Source organism: Mustela erminea, chromosome 19 (assembly GCF_009829155.1).
Source record: "Mustela erminea isolate mMusErm1 chromosome 19, mMusErm1.Pri, whole genome shotgun sequence".
Lineage (NCBI taxonomy): Eukaryota > Metazoa > Chordata > Mammalia > Carnivora > Mustelidae > Mustela > Mustela erminea.
This window is the reverse complement of record NC_045632.1, coordinates 11,748,030-11,773,161: the sequence shown is the minus strand read 5'-3', so window position 1 is coordinate 11,773,161 and position 25,132 is coordinate 11,748,030. Positions and strand designations below refer to the sequence as shown.

The following is a 25,132-nucleotide window of genomic DNA, read 5'->3' as shown; positions in this document are numbered from 1 at the left end:
AGTAGGGACATGTGCATGGCTCAGTTGGTTGAGCTGGGCATGGAACCTGCTTAAAATTCTCTCTCTCCCTCTCTCCCTATTCACTCTATGATTTCGTGACCTTATTTCAGAAAGCTGTGTGTATGTTGTGTCTTTTTCAAGATTTATTCACTTATTAGAGATAGAGGAGCAGGAGAAGGGGCAGAGGGAAAGGATCTCATGCAGACTCCCTGCTGAATGTAGAGCTTGATGGAAGGTTCAATCTCATGACCCTGAGATCATGACCTGACCCTGAGATCACAGACGTGCTCAACTGACTGAGCTACCAGGCGCCCCAAACTGTGCATGTTTTAACCAGAATTACAGAGTTGTGCAACTAAACCACCTGCCATCACTGCCTATTCATACTAGAAACTTGAGTGGCATCCTGAACTCCGCTCTGCCTCATACACCAAACCCGCTGAGTTTACTTTCCATATAGAGGTTTTCTTTCCTGGTGAACAGAACGCATTTCATCAGTGCTATAGACTGAATGTTTATGGCCCTTAAAATTCATGTGTTGAAAGCTAATTCCCATTGTGATTGTATCAGGAGGAGGGCCTTTGGGAAACTATGAAATCACTAGGCAGAGCCCTCATCAATAGGTTTAGTGCACTTAGAACAGAGGCCCTGGAAATCTCCCTTGTCCTTTCTACCATGTGAGGGCACAGAGAAAGGCGGCTGTCATGTACCAGGAAAAGGGCCTTTTCTGTATACTGTACCCTATGCATCCCTTCATCTGGAAGTATCTGTATCCTTTACTGTATCTTTTTATAATAAATGGATAAATAGTAAGTAAACTTCTGACTCTGTAAGCCATTCTAACAGATTAATCAAACTTTTGAAGGGGGTCATGGGAACCTCTAATTATAGCTCATTGGTCAGAAGCATTGGTTATAACTGGGACTTGAGCCCTTAATCTCTGCGCTGTGATGCTAAACTCAGGCACATTGGGTCAGAATTGAGCTACATTTTAGGGCACTCAGCTAGTGTTGCGGAATTGCTTGATGTTGGGGGGAGAAAAGCCCTCACATTTCTGGTGTCAGGATACTAAGATGACTAGTAAAGGAGAAACACAAGAGGAAGAGTGTAGGTTGTCTTTACAATAACTTAACCAATTATGTTTGATGCATTTAAAGCAGTACTAAGAGGGAGCTTTATAGTACTAAATGCTTACATTAGAAATAAAGAAAGGTCTCAAGTCATTATTTCTAAGTTTCTACATCAAGAAACTGGGACAGCAAAAATGAACCCAAACCAAGTAGAAGGAAATAAAAGCAAGGTCTTTCGTAGACATAGATAAGCTTTTTATAAAATTCACATGGATAATCATGCTCTAAAATAGCTAAAATAATTTTGGCAAAGAAGAACAAAGTGGGAGAAATTACCCAACACCAATACTTAACTCCACTGGTGCAAGACAATGTGTAAACAGACATGTAATCAAGACCAGGTAGCAGAGACCAAGGGATATAAACGTAGGTCAAGGAAACAGAAGAGAATCCAGAAGTAAGCCCACACAAATATACCCAACTAATTTTTATTTTCAGTTACTATTTTTCTTTGAGAGAGAGAGGGAGTGCACACAGGTGCAAGCCAGGCAGGGGCAGGGGGAGAGGCAGAGAGAATCCTAAACAGGCTCCACGTCCAGTGCAGAGACCCATGCCGGGCTTGATCCCACAACTGAGGTCATGACTTGAGCTGAAATCAAGAATGGGACGTCTAGGGGTGCCTAGGTGGCTAAGTGGGTTAAATCCTCTGCCTTCGGCTCAGGTCATGATCCCAGGGTTCTGGGATTGAGCCCTGCATCCAGCCCCGCATTGGGCTCTCCACTGAGCGGGAAGCCTGCTTCTCTTCCTCTCTCTCTCTCTGCCTGCCTCCCTGCCTACTTGTGATCTCTGTCTGTTAAATAAATAAATAAAATCTTCCCAAAAAAAAAAAACTTAAAAAAAAAAAAAAGGAGTGGGACGTTTAACTGACTGAGCCACTCAGGCACCCCTCAACTAATTTTTAACAATTTTAATAATGTTTAACAATTCTTAGCAATTGTATTGAGATATAATTCACACACCATGCAATTTCTTTGAAGTGTACAATTTAATGGGTTTATTATATTCATAATATATTAATATTAATATATTAATATATATTATATTATATATATTAATATAATATTATTATATTCATAATATAGTATACTCACCACAGTCTAACTTAAAAGTATTTTTGTCATTCATCACAAAAAGAAATCTGTATCCATTAGTGGTCATTCTTTATGTCCTCCCATCAGCTCTAAGCAACCACTAAAATACTGTCTTAATGAATTTGCATATTCTAATTATTTCCTATAAGTAGACTCATACAATATGTGGTCCTTTGTGATTGGTTCCTCTCACATAGTGTAGTTTTCAAGGTTCATCCATGTGGCATGTATACTGGCACTACATTGCTTTTATCACTTTTTATGGGTGAGTAGTAACAGGCACTTGGGTGGTTTACACTCTGCCGACTATGAATAATGATGCTATGAACATTTCTGTACTAACTTTTGCATGTATCTAAGTTTTCATTTTTCCTAGGTATGTACATAGGACTGAAATTGCTGGGATCATAGGGTAACTGTATGCTTAACTTTATGTGGAACTTCTAGAATGTTTTTCAAAGTAGCTGCATCATATTCCCATCGTTAACACTGTGAGGGTTAAATTTTTCCCCATCTTTACCAACACTTGTTATTTAACTTTGATTGTAGCCATCCCAATGGGTAGTAAGTGGTGTGCCATTGTGGTTTTGATTTGTATTTCTCAAGGGCAATGGATGTTGAGTCCCTCTTCATGTGCTTATGGAGCATTTGTGTATCTTCTTTGGAGAAATACCTATTCAAATCCTTTGTCCATTTTTTAAAATTTTTTTAAAACATTTTATTTATTTGACAGAGAGAGATCACAAGTAGGCAGAGAGGCAGGCAGAGAGAGAAAGAGAGGAAAGCAGGCTCTCCACTCAGCAGAGAGCCGGATGCGGGACTCGATCCCAGGACCCTGGGATCATGACCTGAGCCGAAGGCAGCGGCTTAACCCACTGAGCCACCCAGGCGCCCCCTTTGTCCATTTTTAAATTGTCATTTGTGTTAGTCAGTTTTAAGTGTTCTTTTCATATTCTGGGATATAAGTCCTTGTTAGATACCTGAACTTATTTTTTTCTTTTTTCTCTTTTCTTTCTTCCTTCTTTTTTTTTTTTTTTTTTTTTTAAAGACAGAGAGAAACCAGGAAGGAGGGGGAGAGGAAGAGGGAGAGAGAGAGATAATTTTAAGCAGGCTCCATCTCACAACCCTAAGATCGTGACCTGAGCTGAAATCAAGAACGGGACATTTAGCCGACTGAGCCACCCCAGGCACCCCTGAGCCGATTTCTGATGAAGGTACAAAAGCAATTTAATGGAGGAAGGTTAGCCTTTCCAACAAATAGTGCTGGAGCCATTACACATCCATAGCCAAAAAAGAAAAAAAAAAAAAAAAAGAAGAAGTTTAACCCCCTGCTTCTTAAAAAATTAAAATACACCATAGATTTAAACTTGCTCCAGTACTAACCAATGAAAAAATAAATGGATTGCATCTTCATTGTGACAACTGAAGACAAAATAAATGGGTCCTTTTTTTATATTTTTAAAGATTTTATTTATTTATTTATTTGACAGACAGAGAAATCACAAGTAGGCAAAAAGGCAGGCAGAGAGAGAGGAGGCAGAAGCAGGCTCCCCGCGGAGCAGAGAGCCTGATGCGGGGCTGGATCCCAGGACCCCGGGATCATGACCTGAGCCGAAGGCAGAGGCTTTAACTCACTGAGCCACCCAGGCGCCCCTAAATGGGTCCTTCTGTCTCTGAGGATTCTGTATTTATTTCTACTTCCGAAGATTATGTAGTTTATGACATTAAACTTAGATGCTGGGCAGACATGTTTGTTGATTATCAATTTGAAATTGGAAACTGTATTTCTTATATATATCAAAGTAAATTTGATTCACTTAGTGACCACCGCCAAGATTCATAGAGGGTTCTGCCAACAAAAGAAACTTAAGAGATAATGGCTGAAAAGAAAAATGTTACCACACGCTTTCAGGCTAAAGATACCCAATCTCTATACACTTGTGAAATGTAGAAACAGCTGCAAAAACCTGGAAATTGATACGTCTTCACTTACATAAGGTTTTTCTGTACGGCTTGAAACGGCAAGGGGGGACATCATCAGAACTTCAAAACTCAAACACAAAACCAACTGCAATTTTCCTTGTGTTCCTTCTACTTTTTACACAGGAACAGTTTTCCAGTGTCGCCGTCTTAGTGCAACGCAACAGCTCCCGTTCCTCCTTTAAAAAATAGAGGACCCTGGGCGCCTGGGTGGCTCAGTGGGTTAAAGCCGCTGCCTTTGGCTCAGGTCATGATCTCAGGGTGTTTGGATCAAGCCCCGCATGGGGCTCTCTGTTCAGCAGGGAGCCTGCTTCCCCCCTCTCCTGCCTACCTCTCGGCCTACTTGTGATCTCTGTCAAATAAATAAAATATTAAAAACCCTACAGAACCCACCAGCACTTTGAGGTACGGCCTCCTCGCCGTACCTCAAAGTACCTTTGATGAAGCGGGACCGTGCTCCAACCCGTAGACGTGCAGTTAACCCTCCTTCCGCTCGCGGCCGTGCTGTCTGCGCCCGTCGTTCTGCGACTGTTCACGTTTCAGGGAATCTCCCTACAACGATCTGCGTTTATAAACCTCCTCGCTGGAAAATGTCATCGCACGCGCTCCTCGCCGTCGGTGGCTGCGGCGGAAGCCCTGAGGCGCGGAACCCGACTTCGGCACGGCCGAGGCCCCAACAGGCGCGCGGCTGGGGCAGAGCGGACCGAACGACGGATCCCCGCCGCTTTCCGTCAGAGCACCTGTCCTTCCGCGTCTGTAGCTCGCGAATTCCTCCCGCCGCAGGAGGGTGGGGGCTCTTCTCCGCCCCCAGCGCCTGCAACATGCCTGGCACACAGTCGGTGTTCAATAAGTGAATGGTGAGACAAGAAAGCCAGAAAAGGAACGAAGGGCACGAGACCCCAGCAAGCCGCGCTCCCGCCCACCCGCACACACCCCCTGGGGAGTCCCCTGCTGCGCCACGCCGGACTAACCAGCGCCCCAGTTCCCTTCTCGCAGCACAACCAGCGGCCCCGCCCACCGCGCATGCGCACCTCGCCCCTCCCCGCCGGCGTGCACCCCGGCTCGGGTGTCTTCCGGAACTGGGCTTGCTGCGTCTGCGCACCCGGTCGTTCAGGCCGGGCTGAGCCATCCCTGTGTCTGGGTTCGGAGGCCCGGGGTTTGGAGAGCGCGCAGCACGACTCGGGGGCAGGAGCAGGAACCGCCCTCCGGGCCCCACGGAGGGCAGTCCCAGGATGCCCTGCGCCGCGCCCGGTCGGGACTCCACTTCCCAGTGGCCCCTGCGGCCGGCTCCGCTGCCCGCCCGAGCGCCTCGGCCCCTTTGTGAGCCTGCCTGTCCGGCCGAGAGCGAGGCCCCGCCCCGGCCCGCGGGGCGCTGGGCTCCCGGCTGCCGCCGGTGCGGAGGGAGGTGCCGACCCGCGGGGAGGAGGCGGTGAGGACGCCGGGGGCAGGCGTGCGCCCCGGCAGGCCTGCGGGGCTGGAGCGGGCGTACGAGGGGGCCTGGGACCGTGGGAGACCGTGTCGCCGTGTGTGAAAACTTGTCACCGTGTGCGTGCCCCTGTGTGTGACTGTGCGAACGTCTGTGACCATGACAGTGACGGTGAGTGTGCGGCGGTGTGGCCGGCCATGTGAGACGGCGTGAGGCTCTCGGACCTTATGTTGCTGTGACAGTGCGACCCACCAGGGGTGCACGGGTGCCAGGCTGCCGGGAGAGCTGCCCGCCCGAAGACTGTGTGGCTCCGGCGGGGTCGGGGGGCGGGGCGGGTGCTTGGGGAGGCCAGGGTGCTCGAAGCGGGGAGACTGTGTCGGGCAGGAGAGCCTGAGAGGGACTGAGATGAAGGGGAACGCTCGGGTAGGGAAGGAGAGGGGGAGCCCCCACTCCGGGTCTGGAGGGCCGGCGAGCAGTCTCCAGCCTTCTGTGGCACGGAAGGAAGATCTTTCCTTTCCTCTCCTAGACTCTTCATGTATGTTCTTGGACAGCCCACCTACTGTGTGCTGTCCATGAACAGGCATGACTCCTGGTACCGAGCGCGAAGCTCTATGCCCACCACTATGCTAAATGCCTCCTGTGGACCGTCTCAGGGTCCTCCCAGCAACGGGTGGGAGGCAGGTACCATTTCACCGAAGAGGAAACTGAGGTTTGGAGCGGTTACTGGGTCATGCAGGTTGCAGAGCTAGTGTGCGGTAGACGGTAGCCGAGGGCAGGTGTTCTGATCCCCAGACCTGGCGGTTCTTAGCATTACGCGGCTTTTGAGTTAATTGCTTCGCTCTCCAAGGTAGCGAGGTTTAGCGGAAAACAACTCTTGAGGAGGAGTTTCAGTGACTGTTAATGCATAGTCCCTCCCTCATCTCTTCTTGAGGAAACTGCTCAGAAAGTTAAGAGATTGGTTTCCAGGTGCCGTATGTCATAAATCAGGACTGCAAGCAGTGTTCCGGCTCTTTGGCCCACTGTCGTCCAGACCAAAGGATCCCTCTGATGCCTACTCTGTGTAAAGATGCTTTCTCTGAGGCATTGTTTGTAGCTTTATCTTATTTTGAAATAAGGGTGGTAGCATATTCTCTTTTATGATCATTATCTGGTGGGAAGACTAAAAAGTCAGACCTGGATTCCAACTGGGCTCACTTACTACCAGGGAGCCTTGAATAATTTCAGTAATTTCACTGACGGACACCTTTCCTGTGTGAAGGGGGGAAATAATACTGACTTGATAGTGCCATTTATGGTTTCTTTCTACCTCTCCAGCCTTATTTTTCCAGGCACTGCCCTTCCAGTGAGGAGCGTGAAGTAGGACGACGGAGGAGCTGTCATAATTTCTTAAATTCTTAAAGCCATGTCCAAGGTAAGGGAGGATTTCTTCTCCCTGTGGTGCTTTGTTTTTCAGGTTTCATAGAAACATGCTTTTCTTTTCAAATTTCCCAGCTAACAAAGCCGCATTCATTCAGTGACCTTGTACTCATGTTCTCCCAATCCAGTAAAACGTGGTCCCCAGTGAGGAGGTCTTTTATCCTCAGCATTTTCATCCTCATTCAAGAAACAGTTGAGCACTCCTGCAGGTTAGGTGTTCTGTTAGAAGCTCTCAGAAGCAAAAATGCACTCCTTGGTGGGATAGGAGAGTCTTCTATGTAAGGAGTTTGACTCACGGAGGTCAGGGTACATTTTGACATGGTCATTAGCTTAGAGCTTTTTCACAGACCTAGGTTTGAGAGGAAGGCAAGACAAGACAAGGGCTGTTGGGCTATCTTAGTCACGGTGCATGACAAGATCTCTTGCTCAAGGTGATTTTGAAGAGTAGTATGTGTTGGGTTTTGAGTATTAAAGTGTGGGTCAGGGCGCCTGGGTGGCTCAGTGGGTTAAGCTGCTGCCTTCGGCTCAGGTCATGATCTCAGGGTCCTGGGATCAAGTCCCGCATCGGGCTCTCTGCTCAGCAGGGAGCCTGCTTCCTCCTCTCTCTCTGCCTGCCTCTCTGCCTACTTGTGTTCTCTCTCTGTCAAATAAATAAATAAAATCTTAAAAAAAAAAAATAAAGTGTGGGTCATGTAGGGCACTCCATCAGCTCTGAAGAATAAGGTTCTATGGGAGTGGTAAGGTCCTGCTACAGGCCATTCTGAGTTATTAGTGGACATTCTGGGTCATCCAGTTAAGATTAGTGGAATTATTTATGGAAAAATAGGACTTTCTTTTGAAAAAATGAGAATAGGAGAGAGTATTTGAATCTACATTTTAAAATGGCTGCATACATCTATAATGAAACAATAAATAGTATGGAATGGGAGCCAGAAGAAATAAATGAGAAGATCAATATCTAATGTCTAGAAATAAACACAAGTGTAAATAAGAATGGAAAATATTTATTCATTCACTAAGTATAGAGTTATTAAAGACTTACTGCTATATACTACATGCTGGAAATAAACACTGTCTTGGTTTTCATGGAGTTTAATGTCTACTAGTTTGTTTATTATATGATAATGTAAGTGACGTTATTTTATTCTTTTTTTTCTTAAGTTTTAATTTGTCAGAGAGGGAGAGCACAAGCAGGGGGAGCAGCAGGCAGAGGGAGAAGCAGGCTCCCCACCAAGCAAGGATCCTGATGTGGGCCTCATCCCAGGACCCTGGGATCATGACCTGAGCCGAAGACAGACGCCTAACTGACTGAGCCACCCAAGTGTCCCTGTGATATTATTTTTAATCAGTGGAGACTGAATGGATTATTCATTTAGAAAAAAGATTTCTACCTCTCACTTTGAGGTTAAATACATTCTGTAGGTTAAATGTAAAAAGTAGGGGCGCCTGGGTGGCTCAGTGGGTTAAAGCCTCTGCCTTCGGCTCAGGTCATGATCTCAGAGTCCTGGGATCGAGCCCCACATCGGGCTCTCTGCTCAGCGGGGAGCCTGCTTCCTCCTCTCTCTCTGCCTGCCTCTCTGCCTGCCTCTCTGCCTATTTGTAATCTCTGTCTGTCAAATAAATAAATAAAATCTTTTTCTTTTTAAATGTAAAAAGTAAAGCCATATGAACTGCTAGATGAAAATATAGAGAATGACTATAAGAGGAAGATGAACCAGAAGCAGAAATCCACTAGAGCAACACTGTCCAGCAGCACTTCCTATGGTAAGGGATGTGTGGGCAGCTCAGTCGGTTAAGTGTCCGCCTTCAGCTCAGATCATGATTCCAGGGTCCTAGGGTCGAGCCCCACATTGAGTCCTTGCTTGAGGGGAACCTGTTTCTCCCTCTCCTCCCAGCTCAGTGCTGTCTCTCTAATAAATAAATAAAATCTTTAAAAAGGGAGGAAAAAAATACCTTCTTGCGATGACTGATGACAGAAATGTTCTATATCTGCACTGTCCCATACGGTAGCCACTAGCTACCTGTGGCTATGGAACACTTCAATATACTAGTGTGACTGAGGAACTCAATCTTTAACATTAATTTTTTTTCAATGAATTTTTATTTTAGAATACTTTTAAATTCCAGAAAAATAGTGAATACTAGAGAATATATACCACACTCAATTTCCCTTATTTCTTTAACGTTAATTGATTTAAATTTAAATAGCCACATGTGACTAGTAGCTGTGTAATGGGCAGCATACATCTAGGCTAATAAAATAACAGAGCCAGGTGAATATAAAATAATATATGCCAGGGGCGCCTGGGTGCCTCAGTCGTTAAGCATCTGCCTTCGGCTCAAGTCATGATCCCAGGGTCCTGGGATGGAGGCCCGCATCAGGCTTTCTGCTCAGCGGGAAGCCTGCTTCTCCCTCTCCCACTCCCCCTGCTTGTATTCCCTCTCTCGCTGTGTCTCTATCAAATAAATAAATAAAATTTTGAAAAAAAAATATATGCCAAGTTTTGGGTGATCTTGTCCAAGTCATTCATTTTACAGATGAGGAAAGACAGGCCAAGGGAGGAAAACGACACACCTACGTCACTAGTGATTGAATCAGATGTAGGCAGTTATAACATATGTTGAAAGTCAGCGTAAATAGAGGCTGATGAGTGATGATTTGAAGAGTGCGTAGAAAATAACGGAGAACTGGGGAACAGTGATGGGGTATATCATTTCCCTTTGCCTGGAACTGTCACTGGCTTCCCAGTGTTCTCTCTACAGTCTACAAGGCCCTGCGTGATCCCCCTCTTGGCTACCCCAGACCTCGTGTTCTCCAGGTCTTCACCTTCCTGTGCTCCAGGCACACTGGTCAGCTTGCTGTTGGGCACACAAGTTCTTGCCTGTCTCTGGACCTTTGCATCTGCTCCTCCCTCTTTTGGAATTCTCTTCCCTTACATCTGGACATCGTTTATTCTCACCTTTAGATTGTTTTTTAAACATTACGCTTCATTGAGGTTTACCTTGACCATCTACCTCATCTAAAACAAACACGCTTCACTCTCAGTCACCCTGGTTTTTTGTCACAGTGTCACTACCTGACATTGTATGACCTGATGTTTAATGTCTTTCTCCTCTGTTAGAATCTTAACTCCACAAGAAGAACTGCATTTTGTTTACCTTTGCATTCCCAGTGCTTGGAACACTGTAGGTAGTAGGCATTCAGGAAATATTCATCAAACTAATACATAAATGAACAAGACTGTGAGTTCCTCATCTGTGAGTATGATCAGAGAGGTAAGAGCCAGCTACTTCTTTTTTCCTGATGCAAAATTGGTAATGGAAAAAGCAGAAAGCAGAGGGTATGACCTGTAGAACAGACAGAGCCCATCAGCCCAAATGCTGTTTCTGGGACCCCACCCCAGACCTTATGAATCAGGCTATGATGATGAGGCCCAGGAAACTGCATTTTTATTAAGTCCAAGGATCCTTGCCTCACACAGTTTTTGAAAGCCTCTCATTTCTAAAGATTATATTTAAAGGGTGCCTCTATAAACACTTTCTTGGTTGTCAGCTGTGTGCCTCTCAGCTCTGTGCGGGCCATGATTCTCTGTACTCACAGGAAGGCACTTGAGTGGCCGTGTGCCTTCCGTGATTCCATGTGCCTCCCCAAATCCCATGTCTTCATCAAAACATTGATTTATAAAGAAATCCAGTCTGAGAATCTTTGTCTTTTAATGAGTGTTTAGTACATTTTTATTTAATGTAATTACTGACATATTTAAGCCCATCATTTTGCCGTTTGTTTTCTACTTACTCCATCTCTCTTTGTTCCTTTATTTCTCCTTGTTTGCCTTCTTTTGGATAAATCAAGTACTTTCTCCTTATCTTATTAGTTACACATTATTATTCTTTAAGTGGCCACTATAGGATATTTACCCATTTCTTTTTCTTTTTAAGATTTTATTTATTTATTTGACAGACTGAGATTACAAGTAGGCAGAGAGGCAGGCAGAGAGAGGAGGAAGTAGGTTCCCTACTGAGCAGAGAGCCGGATGTGGGGCTCGATCCCCGGACCCTGGAATCATGACCTGAGCCAAGGCAGAGGCTTTAACCCACTGAGCCACCCCGGCGCCCCTACCCATTTCTAATTATGTAATTATGTTTTTTTCTTTCTTCCTTCTGTAATCCTCCTTCTATAATTGGTATCCTTACTACTTTCCTGGACAAAAAATTACCTCAATAGTGGTTTAACTCCAACTTATCATTAGTAGTAGATATTATATATATAGTTATTCCTTTGAGGCTCTTGATTTTTTCTTGATTTTCATTTCCATTTCCTTCTACTCGAAGAACAATTAGTATTTCTTTGCAGGTCAACACTTTAGTCCCAGACTGAATTATCTTTTCATTAGCTCCTAGTCTTGCTAGATCAAAAAGTGTAATTTAAAATTTTTTCTGAAGTCAAGTAAGTTTGGGAAATCCTAGTCTCAGTGGAGAGAATACCTCCTTGGATTTATTTTAAGGAAACAGAGACTTCTGTTGAATCTTTAATTCATACAGTAGTATTATATGAGAACTGCACTGTAACATTTAAAAATAGTGTGCATCACTGTTCTCACATCATAGTGAAAAATTCGGATTCATGTAAATGAAAATAAACAGGGAGTTAGTAAAGATAATGGCATATTTATACCACGTAATGTTATCCACTTAACAAAAGTGATGTTATAATGAACACGGATAGATAATCATCGACATGTCCGTATAAGGAATTATTTGAACAAATATATACTAGCTGTAAATTTTTATTGTTTCTAGGAAGAAGGATGACATTGTGGGTAGATGTGGGGATGGAGGACTTGCAATTTATAAAAAGGAAAAATCATTGAGGGTAGAAATACTGGACATTATTTGTTAAGTTTCCTTAATGATTATAAATTGTAAGAAATTCCTGTTTTATCAAATAAAAATAAATACTAAAACATTTTAAAGATATTCAAGTCCCATTGAATGGCTAAGAGGAAAAGGTCAAGCAGACAGTTGAAACCTGGAATCCATTAGTTTGTGTGTGAAGCTAAACAAGGTTTTTTAAGGACTTTAGCTAGCAAAAGCTGCGTCTCTGTTTACTGAGGAAATGTGTGTAGAACATTTTTGTTTGCACAAAATATTAGTTTATACTTAAGTGTTTGAGTTTTAATGGAATTGATGACTGACAGTAGCTAGCCTTGTCTAGGACAAGTTTCATCTTTTAAGACTCAGTTCATGTTCCCTTCCTTCCTTGAAGCTTTTACTCACTTCCCGTATTTCCCAGTGTTAAGAAGTGTTTTAGAGATGGAGGCTTGTGAGATCAAGCTGATGCAAGTAACTGATGTTTCTTGGAGGCAAACTTCTGCTTCCCTTATAGTCTCCTTAAACATTTTTGTCCATTACTTGGGTACTAGCAATTCACATATGAACTCATTTTCTCCATTAAAAATGTTTCTGCATAAAATCATTGATGTGCTTAAATGCATTGTCAATTGGACCATTACTCTGCAGAGTCACACTTAATAGGAATGATGTTCATATTCAATAACCACTGAGGCAAGGGCACACACCAGAACTTACCCCAGCTGGGAAACTGGAGGCTGCTGCTGTGCTGGGTGTTCCCCTTTAAGTTGCTGGGTTGTGAGGAGATCTGTGATGGTCACTAGCAGGGCTCAGTGCAGTAGCTGTTTACCAACCAGTGGCACTGTTTCAGGATTTAACAAGTCAGTTCAGCCCTTCAGATGTGTACCGTTAATTGCATCTGTGTATCAGCCCAGATAAGGAGCACACACTGCTCTGTGACATGCCACACCACAGCCGCGTAAAGCAAACCGTATGAAAGCCCTAGGAAGTCTGCAGCAGATATGCCTCATGCGGAAGAACACCCGTTTTGAATTTTTAGGAAGCAGACAAGGTCTTCTTCCAGGTTATAAAGATCCTTTATTCAACGGAGTATTACTTGAGAACTGTACTTTAACATTTTAAAAACTCACATATGAGACCTGCACAACTGGGTATGTTCCTCTAGTGAGGATTTTTTGTTGTACTTCATGATCACATCTGAAATGTTCACTAATAGTGCTTAAAATTACTATTTTATCTTTGTTACAGCTACCAACTGTCTTTGAAACTCAGTGGGGTTAGCAAGAGCTGGTGGATAATCTTATTGCCCTTGTCGTTCTCTTACAGTGTATATTCATTTAAGTTATATTTTTGCAAAATCACTGTAGAACTTGCTTAAATTTTTATTACCTGTATGTTTAGTTTTAGGAAATCAGTATTACAAGCATCAAATATATTTATGTATGTACTGATCCAGCTGGAACATTAGCCATTCCATTGAAGAGCTCGGGAAATGTAGGTTTAGACCACCTACAAATTACAGGGTGAAACTCATGTTCCCGCCTACTCAAAGCCTTTCTTCACTGCTCTAGTCTATCCTGATTTTCCATATTGAGAAATGCATTAGCATTTAGTATGAATAAGTTATTTTGCTCATTTGCTCTTTTCCCCATCAATAGAGGCTATGTTAGAAATAGTATACTTTCCATGAGAAAATATTAAAACCAAGCACAGAGAATTTTAGAAATTGCTTGACATGTGTTGTAGAGAACCTAAAATATTGCCAGAAAGTTTTGCTATATGCAATATTTCTTTCCAAAAGTACAAATTAACTCTTCAAACTATGCCAATCTGAGGTGAAAAGGCTAGTTGAGCATAAAAGAATATATTCATGTCATTTCAGGTTTTGGTGACATTTGGGGATGTGGCTGTAGATTTCTCTCAAGAGGAGTGGAAATGGCTGAACCCTGCTCAGAGGAATTTGTACAGAAAGGTGATGTTGGAGAACTATAGGAGCCTGGTATCACTGGGTAAGGAGCTTCCCCAGAATTCAGAATCCACACATAGGGCTTCTTTCCAATGTTTGGGAAGCCTCCGATTTACTTCACTAAGTTTCCCTTTCTTGTGCTTCCCAAAATAGGCTGAGTTTGTAGAACTGGCAGCTTCACGGGACTGTTGTTACGACATCACTTTCCCCTTTCTTCAGAATACTTCACCTCGCCCTCTGCTTCCTTCTGTAATGCCCTTGACTTCCTGATGACCAAACACCTTGATCTGACTTATGGGCCCAGCTAATTCCTCCTTTATTTCTTGTAAGCAGGAGTTTCAGTTTCTAAGCCAGATGTGATCTCATTATTGGAACAAGGAAAAGAACCCTGGATGGTGAAGAAGGAGGGGACAAGAGGCACATGCCCTGGTGAGTGGGAAAGAACTAGAAAGGTAGAAGAGGCCATTGTGAGGAAAAGCTCAGCTGTTCTGAGAGGTTCCAGCTTATCATTGATGTTTCCTGGGTAATTTTTCTTAAAGGTGTAAGGCCTGGGAGGAAGCACTGAGGTGCCATTAGCATGATCTCCCTAACTTATTCTCCTTGTATATATTCTCTCACAAATTATGTTCTTCTCTGATAACCTTTTCCTATTCTCTGGGTCCAAAATGTCAGTGTCTGCTTGTTATTGCTTTTTAGTTTTGCATAAGTTGCTCCATCGTACTTTAAAAAATCTAGACACGCAATGTCTATTTTTTCATTTTCAGTCACCCATTCCTTTTAGAATGAAGGTTTGATTCATCTATTCATTCACTTACTCTTTTACCAAGATTCATTTAGTGTTTACTTTGAGAAAATTATTCTGCTAAATTCTCAAAATTATTCAGAGGCTTATTAACCATCACAGAAAGAATTTCCAGTTATATTTTCAAGTCTGGGTAACTGGAAAGTGAGATGGTTTAATAGAAAAAAGAATATACTGGTGGGGGGAAAGATGATAATTTGACTTAGGACATGAGACTTATTTTTACAAGATGGAGAAACTTCTGAGTGAAGAAACACAGCATGCCACTAGATGGGGACAGGCTCAGAAAAAAGTGATTTAGAGATGCCACTATGAATGGATGAGATCACTTAGTTTTACAGTTTGAGATAAAACCTGGCATGAGGGCTTTTTTGGGAAAGTGGATCTTTGACAACTTTCTGAATGTTCTCTCTGGTAGTCTCTTTACAGTTTCTGTGTTGGGTGAAATTTTACAAATTTTTACTTTTCCAAATAACTATCTCTTAATTTATGTTATCAAATGTATTTCCATGAATCTGAAGAATATAATCTTATAATTCTTTTTTTATAGCTATAGTTTTCAACTTTATTTTGTATAGCTGTTCTTTTTAAAAAAAAATTATTAGGTAAGCTAGACATTAATTTTATTTTTAAAATCCAGCTTTATGGATTTATTAGTGTTACCATTATTCACTTTTCCAATTCTTTATTTTCTGCTTTCCCTAATGCAATTATTCTCATTTTCTAAGGTTTATTTTTTTTCTCCATTTTGCTGAAACAAATGCGTAATCTATTTGTTTACTTGTCTTATTCACTAATTAGGGGCTATGAATTTTCCTCTGAAATATAGCTTCAGCTGTCCTGCAGATACTCTAATACTCACTATTTTTGTTATTGCTGTTTCCTAGATAACCTACTTTTTAAAAAATTCTCTTTTACACGAGAGTTGTTTAAAAGTAAGTGTTCTGGGGGCACCTGGATGGTGCAGTCAGTTAAACATCCATCTCTTGATTTTGGGTCATGATCTCAGAGTCATGGGATTGAGCCCTGCGTGGGGCTCTCTGCTGAATGGAAAGTCTGAGTGTCTTTCTCACTCTCTCCCCTTCCCCCCTCATATTCACATGCTCTCTCTCTCCTTCTGTGGAATGAATAAATAAATCTTTAAAAAAAAGAAATTTTTCTGGTTTTAATGTATTTTGATCAAATAGGACTAGTATTAATTCTTTGACACTTAAGGATTTTATATGGCATAATATATAGTTGGTATCTATAAAATGTTCCATAGGTTCCAAGGTTAAGTTCTATTTTCAGTGTTAAGAGACTATTACATGAGTTTTACTATTTCTATGTTATTGAAGTCTATCTTTACTTACCTTTCTTGTTTCCATCTGTATTTTTCTTAATAACTTTATTAAGGAATTATTACATGTAGTAAATTGCATCCATATACTCCTACAATGTGACGAATTCTGACTGTTGTATATACCCATGAAACCATTACCACAGTCAAGAAATACAGTATTTCCATCACCCCAAAAAGACCGCCTATGCCACCTTGCAGTCCATTTTTGTCCTCCTGGCTTCAAACACTAATCTGATCTTTGTCATTTTAGACTAGTTTCCATCTGAACTAAATGGATTCATATAATATATATTGTTGTGTCTGGTTTATTTTACTCATAATTTTGAAAATCACCCATATTTTTGCATGTATGACTACTTTATGCATTTTATTGCTGAGTAGTATTCTACTGTATAGACATCCCATGTTTTGTGTTTCCTTTCATCTGTTCATGGGAAGTTGGGTTGTTTCAGGTTTGGGCTATTATAAATAAAGTTGCTGTGAAGCTGTCATTTACAGGACTTTGTGTGCATGTATGTTGTCATTTCTCTTGGGTAAATATCTGAACATGCAAAGAGTTATACAAAAGGAATAGGTTTAACTTTCTAAGAAACTGCCAGTTTTCCAAAGTGTACCATTTTCATCCCCAACAGCAATGTATGAGACTTCCATTTCCTCTGTATCTACACACCTTTGTATTTTCAGTTTTTACTTTTACTCATTCTGATGGTTGTGTTGTGGTATCTCATTGTGGTTTTTATATGCAATTCTCTGATGACATAATGTTGAATGTCTTTCCAGTGCTTATTGGCCATTCATATCTTTTGTTAAGTGTTCAAATCTTTTGCCCATGTTTTAAGATTTATTTATTTGACAGTGATCACAAGTAGGCAGAGAGCAGGCGGGGGGTGCGAGGAAGCAGGTTCCCTGCCAAGCATAGAGCCCGATGCGGGGCTTGATCCCAGGACCCTGAGATCACGACCAGAGCCAAAGTCAGAGGCTTAACCCACTAAGCCACCCAGGTGCCCTTGCCCATGTTTTATTGTTTTGTTTTTCTCATGAGCAAATTGTTAAGAGTTCTTTATGTAATTTTTAAAAAAGATTTTATTTATTTATTTGACAGACATCACAACTAGAGATCACAAGACAGAGAGGCAGGCAGAAAGAGAGGGGAAAGCAGGCTCCCCACTGAGCAGAAAGCCTGATGTGGGGCTTGATCCCAGCACCTGGGATCATGACCTGAGCTGAAGGCAGAGGCTTAACCAACTGAGCCACCCAGGCGACCTATAAATAGAATTCTTAAGAATTCCATTTTTCACTTGCTTGTTGCTAGTATGCAAAAATGTAAATTGATTTTTATATTAACTTTATATCTTATGATCTTGACAGATTTATGTCTACAGTTTATTTCTTCCTTTCTAATCTTACAGGTTTTTTTTCCTTGACTTACTGCAGTAGCAAGGACATCTTCTACAATGTTGAAAAGAATTATTAGGAGTAGATATACTTGGATTATTCTCAATCTTAAGGGAAAATGCATTTAGTCCTTCACCATCAAGTTGATGTTTCATAGATGCCCTTTATCAGCTTTGTTTTGTTTTGTTTTGTTTTTGCCCTTTATCAATTTGACAAAGTTTTCTATTCCTGGTTTTGCTAAGAAGTTTTATAATAAACAGATGTTGAATTTAGCCAAATACTCTTTCTACATATATTGGAATAATCATATGATTTTCTACCTTTAATCTGTTAATGTGGTGAATTACACTGGCTTTCACATATTAAACCAATCTTGCATTCCTGGGATAAGCTCTTCTTAGTAATTATACTTTCATATTTTCCTGGATTTGATTTGCAGTAATTTTACTAAAGGTTTTACATTTATGTTCATGTATTACATTGTTTTATAAACCATTAATAGTAACTTTGGTTTTATTATAAATGTGAGAAACCACTGGAAAGTCTTGAGCAGAATACATGATTTGATTGGGGAATGGAAAGAAGGTGGCAAGTTAAGCCCTGTGGCAGGTTCATAAAATCAAGCAGTTTGATACAAAATTACTTTTTGTAAGTAGGCTCCACACTCTAGAGTCCAATGTGGGGCTTGAACTCACAACCCTGAGATCAAGACCTGAGCTGAGATCAAGAGTTGGACACTTAACTGACTAAGCCACCCAGGTACCCTATATAAAATTACTTTCATGTGAAGGCATTTTAGCTTGGGGTCAAAACTGAAAATTTACATTTCATGGGCACCTGGGTGGCTCATTTGGTTACACATCTGCCTTTGGCTCAGGTCCCGATCCTGGAGTCCTGGGATGGAATCCTGCATTGAGGTCCCCACTCCGTGGGGAGTCTGCTTCTTCCTCTCCCTTTGTCCTTCCCCCAACTTGTGCTCACTAGCTCTCTCAAATAAATAAAATATTTAAAATTTACATTTTGTTGAAATATATCACATAGAAAATGACTGACAAGAAGACTTTTTTAAAAAAAGATTTTATTTATTTATTTGACAGAGATGACAAGCAGGCATAGAGGCAGGCAGAGAGAGAGGAGGAAACAGGCTCCACGCTGAGCAGAGAGCCTGATGCGGAACTCGATCCCAGGACCCTGGGATCATGACCTGAGCCGAAGGCAGAGGCTTAATCCACTGAGCCACGCAGGCGCCCAAGAAGACTTTTTTTAAAAAAGTAGGCTGCACACCCAATTTGGGGCTTGAACTAATGACCCTAAGAGAAAGAGTCACATGCTCCACTGACTGAGCCAGCCATATGCCCCCAAAAAAGACATTTTCTAAGCTACAGAAGTTTAGCCATAGTTGGCATGTACAACCTAAAGCAAATAATAGTACCTGTTGTATCTCTGGGTTTGGGGATCTTATAGAAATTTTTTTTTCAGCCACACTGACCTTATGAAGTTGACTTTTTAAAGATAATGAACTTAGCTTGAATGAAGTATAACCTGAGGCAAGGAAGGAAGGGTATTTGGAGACTGTAATATTAAACTAGATAAAAAATTATTGGGATTTTAAATAGCTTCTTCAGTTTCTAATTTATATCCGAATTCTTAGTTTTTCATTCTTTATAATCTCATACGTTTTATTTTATTTTAAGGATTCTTATTATTTATTTGACAGAGAGAGACACAGTGAGAGAGGAAACACAAGCAGGGGGAGTGGGAGAGGGAGAAGCAGACTCCCCACAGAGTAGGGAGCCTGATGCAGGGCTCAAACCCAGGACCCTGGGATCACGACCTGAGCCAAAGGCAGACGCTCAACAACTGAGCCACACAGGTGCCCTATTCTCATACTTTTTAGACTGCATCTTAACAGCTGTTAAATCCCCAAACTTCTTATGTATTTTATTCACCGATTTTTCTTTTAGAAGTTCTTCTCTTCTGATTAACAAATACAAAAGACGTTTGTTTTCTTGATATCTTTTAGATTGGGAGTATACATTTGAAAACAATGAGTTTTCATCAAAGCAAGTTATTTATGAAGAAACGTCCAAACTAGTGAAAATGGGAAGAAGCCATCTTAGTTACAGCCTTGACTGCCCCAGTTTGAGAGAAGACTGTAAAAGTGAGGACTGGCTTAAGAACCAGTCAGGAAGTCAGGAAGTACATTCCAGACAACTGATCATCACTCATAAAGGAATCCTTACTGAAGATCCAAGTAATGAATATACTAAATCTTGGCAAACTTTCCATCAGGATGCAATATTTGATATACAAAAGACTTTTCCCACCAAAGAAAGAGTACATAAGCATGAACCACAAAAGAGAAGTTACCGGAAAAAATCTGTTGAAATGAAACATAAGAAAGTCTATATGCAGAAGAAACTTTTGAAATGTAATGAGTGTGAGAAAGTTTTCAACCAGAGCTCATCCCTTACTCTTCATCAGAGAATTCATACTGGAGAGAAACCCTATGCATGTGTTGAATGTGGGAAAACCTTCAGCCAGAGTGCAAACCTTGCTCAACATAAGAGAATACATACTGGTGAGAAACCCTATGAATGTAAAGAATGTAGGAAAGCCTTCAGCCAGAATGCACACCTTGCTCAACATCAGAGAGTTCATACTGGAGAGAGACCTTATCAGTGTAAAGACTGTAAAAAAGCCTTCAGTCAAATTGCACACCTGGCTCAACATCAGAGAGTTCATACTGGAGAGAGACCTTTTGAATGTATTGAATGTGGAAAAGCCTTCAGTAACGGTTCATTTCTTGCTCAGCATCAGAGAATTCATACAGGAGAGAAACCCTATGTATGTAATGTGTGTGGGAAAGCCTTTAGCCATCGTGGATACCTAATTGTACATCAGAGAATTCATACTGGAGAGAGACCGTATGAATGTAAGGAATGTAGAAAAGCCTTCAGCCAATATGCACACCTTGCTCAACATCAGAGAGTTCATACTGGAGAAAAACCTTATGAATGTAAAGTATGCAGGAAAGCCTTCAGCCAGATTGCATACCTTGATCAACATCAGAGGGTTCACACTGGAGAGAAACCCTATGAGTGTGTTGAATGTGGGAAGGCCTTTAGCAATAGTTCGTCACTTGCACAACATCAGAGAAGTCATACTGGAGAAAAACCTTATATGTGCAAGGAATGTAGGAAAACATTTAGCCAGAATGCAGGCCTTGCTCAACATAAGCGAATTCATACTGGAGAGAAACCTTATGAATGTAACATTTGTGGGAAGGCCTTTAGCTATAGTGGATCTCTTACTCTACATCAAAGAATTCATACAGGAGAGAGACCCTATGAATGTAAGGATTGCAGAAAATCTTTCAGGCAGCGTGCCCATCTTGCCCAGCATGAGAGAATTCATACTATGGAGTCATTCTTGACTCCTTCCACTCCCTCACCCTCCATGTCCAATCAGTTGCCAAGACCTGTTGGTTTTATCTCCTAAATATGCCTTGAATCTGACTCCTTTAATCCATTTCCATTCCATCATCTTTGTCCATTACACAGTAATCTACTTCATATGCACTATGGAAATAGCTTCTGATGGGTCTCCCTGTATTTACCATTTCCTTTGTCAGTTGCCTCCACTGTGGTCAAACTTGTATTTTAAAGGTTCATATCGCTTCCTCATCGATACCCTTCACTGGTACCCCATAGTTCTTAGGTAAAAGCACACAGTCCTCAGAACAGCCTAAAAGACCCTCCTGCCCCAAATACCTTGTCCCAGTATACCTTCCAGTGAACCAATTTCATGTCAAAATCCATCTCATTCTTTGGCTATTTATCCAGAATTAAGAACTCATATTCCAGCATCAAACCAATCTAGGTTCTGATCCCTGCTCATCCATTTTCTAAACCTCTAGTTTCAGAGAAACATTTTGTTCTTTGTAAGGTTCAGTCTTCTTATTTATATTACGGAAATAATAGTACTACCTCAAAAGCTGACGGGAGGATTAAATGAGAGAATGCATGTAAATTGCTCAGAGTGCCTAGTATAATCATTTAATAAATGTTACCATAAAATAAAAAGATGCTGTGGTATACAAAGAGGACCTGATCATCTCAGAAAGGTTCATCTGAGAAACAAAATCAGCAGCAGTTCAAGACTGAAGAGATTATAAAGAACTGGGATTAGGAACAGTTCTGAAGGTGGGTGATAAGAGTATCTAACACAGTAGCACTGATGTTAAAGTCCATAATGATATAGAGTAAGGCATGACTTTGTTGGTAAGAAGAACTAACTTCATTAGATACTCAACAGTTCTAAGAAGCCAGATTTTAAAAATCAGAAGTAATAAGTAGAATTTACTGAGATATATTCATCATTTGCAGTAAGACAAAGGCAAAATAGATATTTTTTTAAAAAGACAGAAAAATCAATAACCAAAGAATAGAAAATAAAATATAAATTTGATGCCCTCGCCTAATTCCAGGTGGTTGAACTATATTAAATCCATGTTGTTTAAAACTGAAAATATTGTTAAGGTAGTTTTAAACTATAATTCCTAAAACTAGAGGAGAAGAAAATTATAGACCAATACTCATAAACTGGTGGCCCACAAACATGTTTGACTTGGTACTCATCAAGTTTAAGATGAATTAAAAAAAAAAAAGAATACAAATAACTTTATTTGGGCATGTGTTTTCCAGTTCCACAGTTCAAACCATTCCTCCTTCCTGTACATCGGACTTATTTTACATTTTGTATTACTTCCTGACTCCTGGAGGCTTTGAATATGCAATCACCTTAGTAACTAATTCACATATGAATATAGGTACAAAGAAACTGATGAAATGGAGGGTGAAAATGAAGACTTGAATAGACACTTAATCCTGCAGGGGAAGACTATTCTCAAGATGTTAGAAGGCCCCAAATTAATCTACAGATTCTTTGTACCTATCAAAATCCCAAGAATTTTTTAAGGTCTGAAACATTGTGTGCATGTGAACATACACACCTATACATTCATACAAATATATATATAAATAAAAGTAATTTGTCAGTGGCTTAACAGTATCGTTAAAACTGATTCTGCTCTGTACAAAACCAGTTTCTTCAATCTTTTATCCAAATGTGTATGAGTTATTAGAGGACACAGTAACATAATTCATAATCATAATTCCTAAACAAGATATGAGATCCAGAAGCAACACACATAAGATTCTAGGTTTGACTATGTAAGAACTTTATTAGGCTTTTATATAGTCAAGAGTATAAACACATAGTTTTTAAATATCAGTATTAGAAGTAATTATTACAACATACATGAAATCTATATCCTTAACATAAAAGTGCTCCTACAAATCACTTAGAAAATGACACTACTATTCCCATGGCAAAGGATATAAAGAAGTAACAGGGAATGAATGTAAGATAAATACTGAACGTCACTAGAATCAGAAGAAATACAAGTTAAAAGAATGAACTATCCATCTGTCAATATCAGATTGATAAAAAATACACATTGCAAAAACAGGAAAGGAGTACATGTGGGATTATGAATTTGTACACATTTTTGGAAAGGCAACTTGTCAATATCAGAATTTTCATTAGAAAAATCAAGATTTTCTTTTGTAGTTAACAAACAGTATATAAATTTACCTTCCTTCCATATCCCATTAAATGGATAATATAATGTAAAAGATACCAAACAAAGTTCAGAAAACAGGGTTATCAGTGGATGAAAAGAGGAACAAATAAAAGACAAAAGGGAGGAGAGTGTTCCTTCATGAAATGTAGCAAAGGCTGCTGCGACCTGAAATGTTTGAATGATAGGGATTTCAGTAACAGGACCCACTCTGCCCAAATGCTGTGTACATCCCCAGAGGACACTGAACTTCAAGCTGGTTTGTATATAGAGGCTGGGGGTTGTGGGGAGGTTGGTAATGAGGAAAAACAATGACAAGACTGTGAAAGCCTTTTCTGTGTGGAAGCCAACAGTTTCCTCACTCCACCCTCTCTTCTAGAAATTGAATAGGATCCTTACTTCACACCATCCACAAAAAGGGAGTTCCAATTGATTAAAATCTTAAATGTAAAACTAACAAGTAAAAGTATTATAAGAAAATATAGTAGGATATATTAATTGGTGTCGGACATAGGTTTGTAAAAAAGAAAATACTCTTAAAATATAAAACAACAAAAAGGAGGAAATTCTTTGTAATATAATACAAAGGGAAAGATGTAAGAACACCTATAAATAAGCAAAGGCCAACTGAGCAAGTATAAAAATGGACAAAATACGAGAATAGGCAAATCATAGAAGAAACAGGTAGCTGATGAGTCTCTGCCTAACCTCACTGGTATTGAAATGCCAATTTAAATAGTGTATTCTGAAAAAGTGGCGGTTGCGCGGAACAGGAAGAACTCACTGCCGCTTTGGAGGCAGTGAAGTTTTTAAGGTGTTCACCACAGTCCAGTCCCTTTGGAGGGCAGTATGATTAGTATGTGAAACATTGGAAACAATCTAAAGTTCCATGGGGCTTGACCAGAAATATTAGCAGCAGTTTGAAACAATGCACCAAGGATACTGACTTGGATGGATTTGACTAAAGGACATTGAAACAGCAAATTTTGTAGACTTGCATAGTATTAAATGTTTTTAAAACTTTTCTAATGCATTTAAATAAGTGTGCAAATGTTTCAAAAAGGTTCTGGAGAGACACACCCAAATGATAAGTGTTCCTTCTAGGGAGGAGACTGGGATTGGATATTCTGGTTAAGAGGACCCTTCCTATTCGGGAAACTGATCTATATGTACCTAGGGTAAACAAGCCGTATCTTTTTTTTTTTTTTAAGTAATTTCTACACCCAATGTGGGGCTCAAACAACACCAGGACAAGAGTCACATACTCTGTTGACTGAGCCAGCCAGATACCACAAGCCATATCATTCTTGAATATTGGAACATTTAAGGATCATAACATATGAAGAAAACTATCAGGATGATAAGGACCAAAAGACAGAACTAAACCTACAGTGAAGAAAGTTATGTAATGATAGAAGAAAACTAAAAATTTATGTCAGATTTGAATAGGTAAATATGGAAAGCTATAAAAAAAAGAATTAGAGGGACGCCTGGGTGGTTCAGTTGGTTAAAAGTCTACTGTCGGCTCAGGTCGTGATCTTCTTGGGATCAAGCCCCATGTCAGGCTCCCTGGTGAGCAGGGACTCTGCTTCTTTCTCTACCCCTCCCCAGGCTTGTGTTCTCTCAAATAAATAATTTTTTAAAAAAGAATTAGATAGTATTGTACACCTGAAACTAATATTTAAACAATGCTAACTAAATGCTGGAGTTAAAATGTTTAAAAATCACTTTTTTAAAGAAGAATATGTACAGAAAATAATCATCCATTTTCTAGGAAGGAAGGATAAGTCAGAACGCCTAAGAATGAAAAGATGTTATTGCTGTAATAAACTTAATAGAAGTTTAAAGGAAAATTAAGAAAACTTTCCAAATTCATAAAAAGAAAATAAGAAACAAAAGGACATAGAAGTTTAATTAATAGGAGTTTCAGAAAGGTTTACAGAGAAAATATAAGGGATATACCAAATAAATGATAGGGAATCTTTTTTTTTTTTTTTTAGATTTTATTTATTTGACAGAGATCACAAGTAGGCAGAGACAGAGAGAGGGGGAAGCAGGCTCCCCACTG

The 25,132-nt window shown here is 40.5% G+C and overlaps 1 protein-coding gene across 11 annotated transcripts; it reads left to right on the top strand.

The window, feature by feature from the left end:
• Positions 1–5,237: 5,237 nt before the first annotated feature.
• On the top strand, positions 5,238–23,813 carry ZNF583 (zinc finger protein 583). 11 transcript variants are annotated; one of them, XM_032324699.1, is made up of 5 exons: positions 5,238–5,630; positions 6,942–7,038; positions 13,798–13,924; positions 14,212–14,310; positions 19,444–23,813. In XM_032324699.1, the coding sequence occupies exons 2-5, from the start codon at positions 7,030–7,032 to the stop codon at positions 20,919–20,921; spliced, it is 1,713 nt and encodes a 570-aa protein (XP_032180590.1). In that variant the 5' UTR covers positions 5,238–5,630; positions 6,942–7,029; the 3' UTR covers positions 20,922–23,813. The 11 variants fall into 11 exon arrangements, with proteins under 11 accessions (XP_032180590.1, XP_032180588.1, XP_032180586.1 ...); XM_032324697.1 differs by having other exon boundaries at positions 6,208–7,038; XM_032324695.1 differs by having other exon boundaries at positions 6,154–7,038.
• The last annotated feature ends 1,319 nt before the right edge of the window (positions 23,814–25,132 follow it).

Coding starts and splice junctions, on each gene's coding strand:
- ZNF583 (XM_032324689.1), top strand. Junction 13,925..14,211: donor TAGGAGCCTGGTATCACTGG/GTAAGGAGCTTC, acceptor ATTTCTTGTAAG/CAGGAGTTTCAGTTTCTAAG. Junction 14,311..19,443: donor GACAAGAGGCACATGCCCTG/GTGAGTGGGAAA, acceptor GATATCTTTTAG/ATTGGGAGTATACATTTGAA.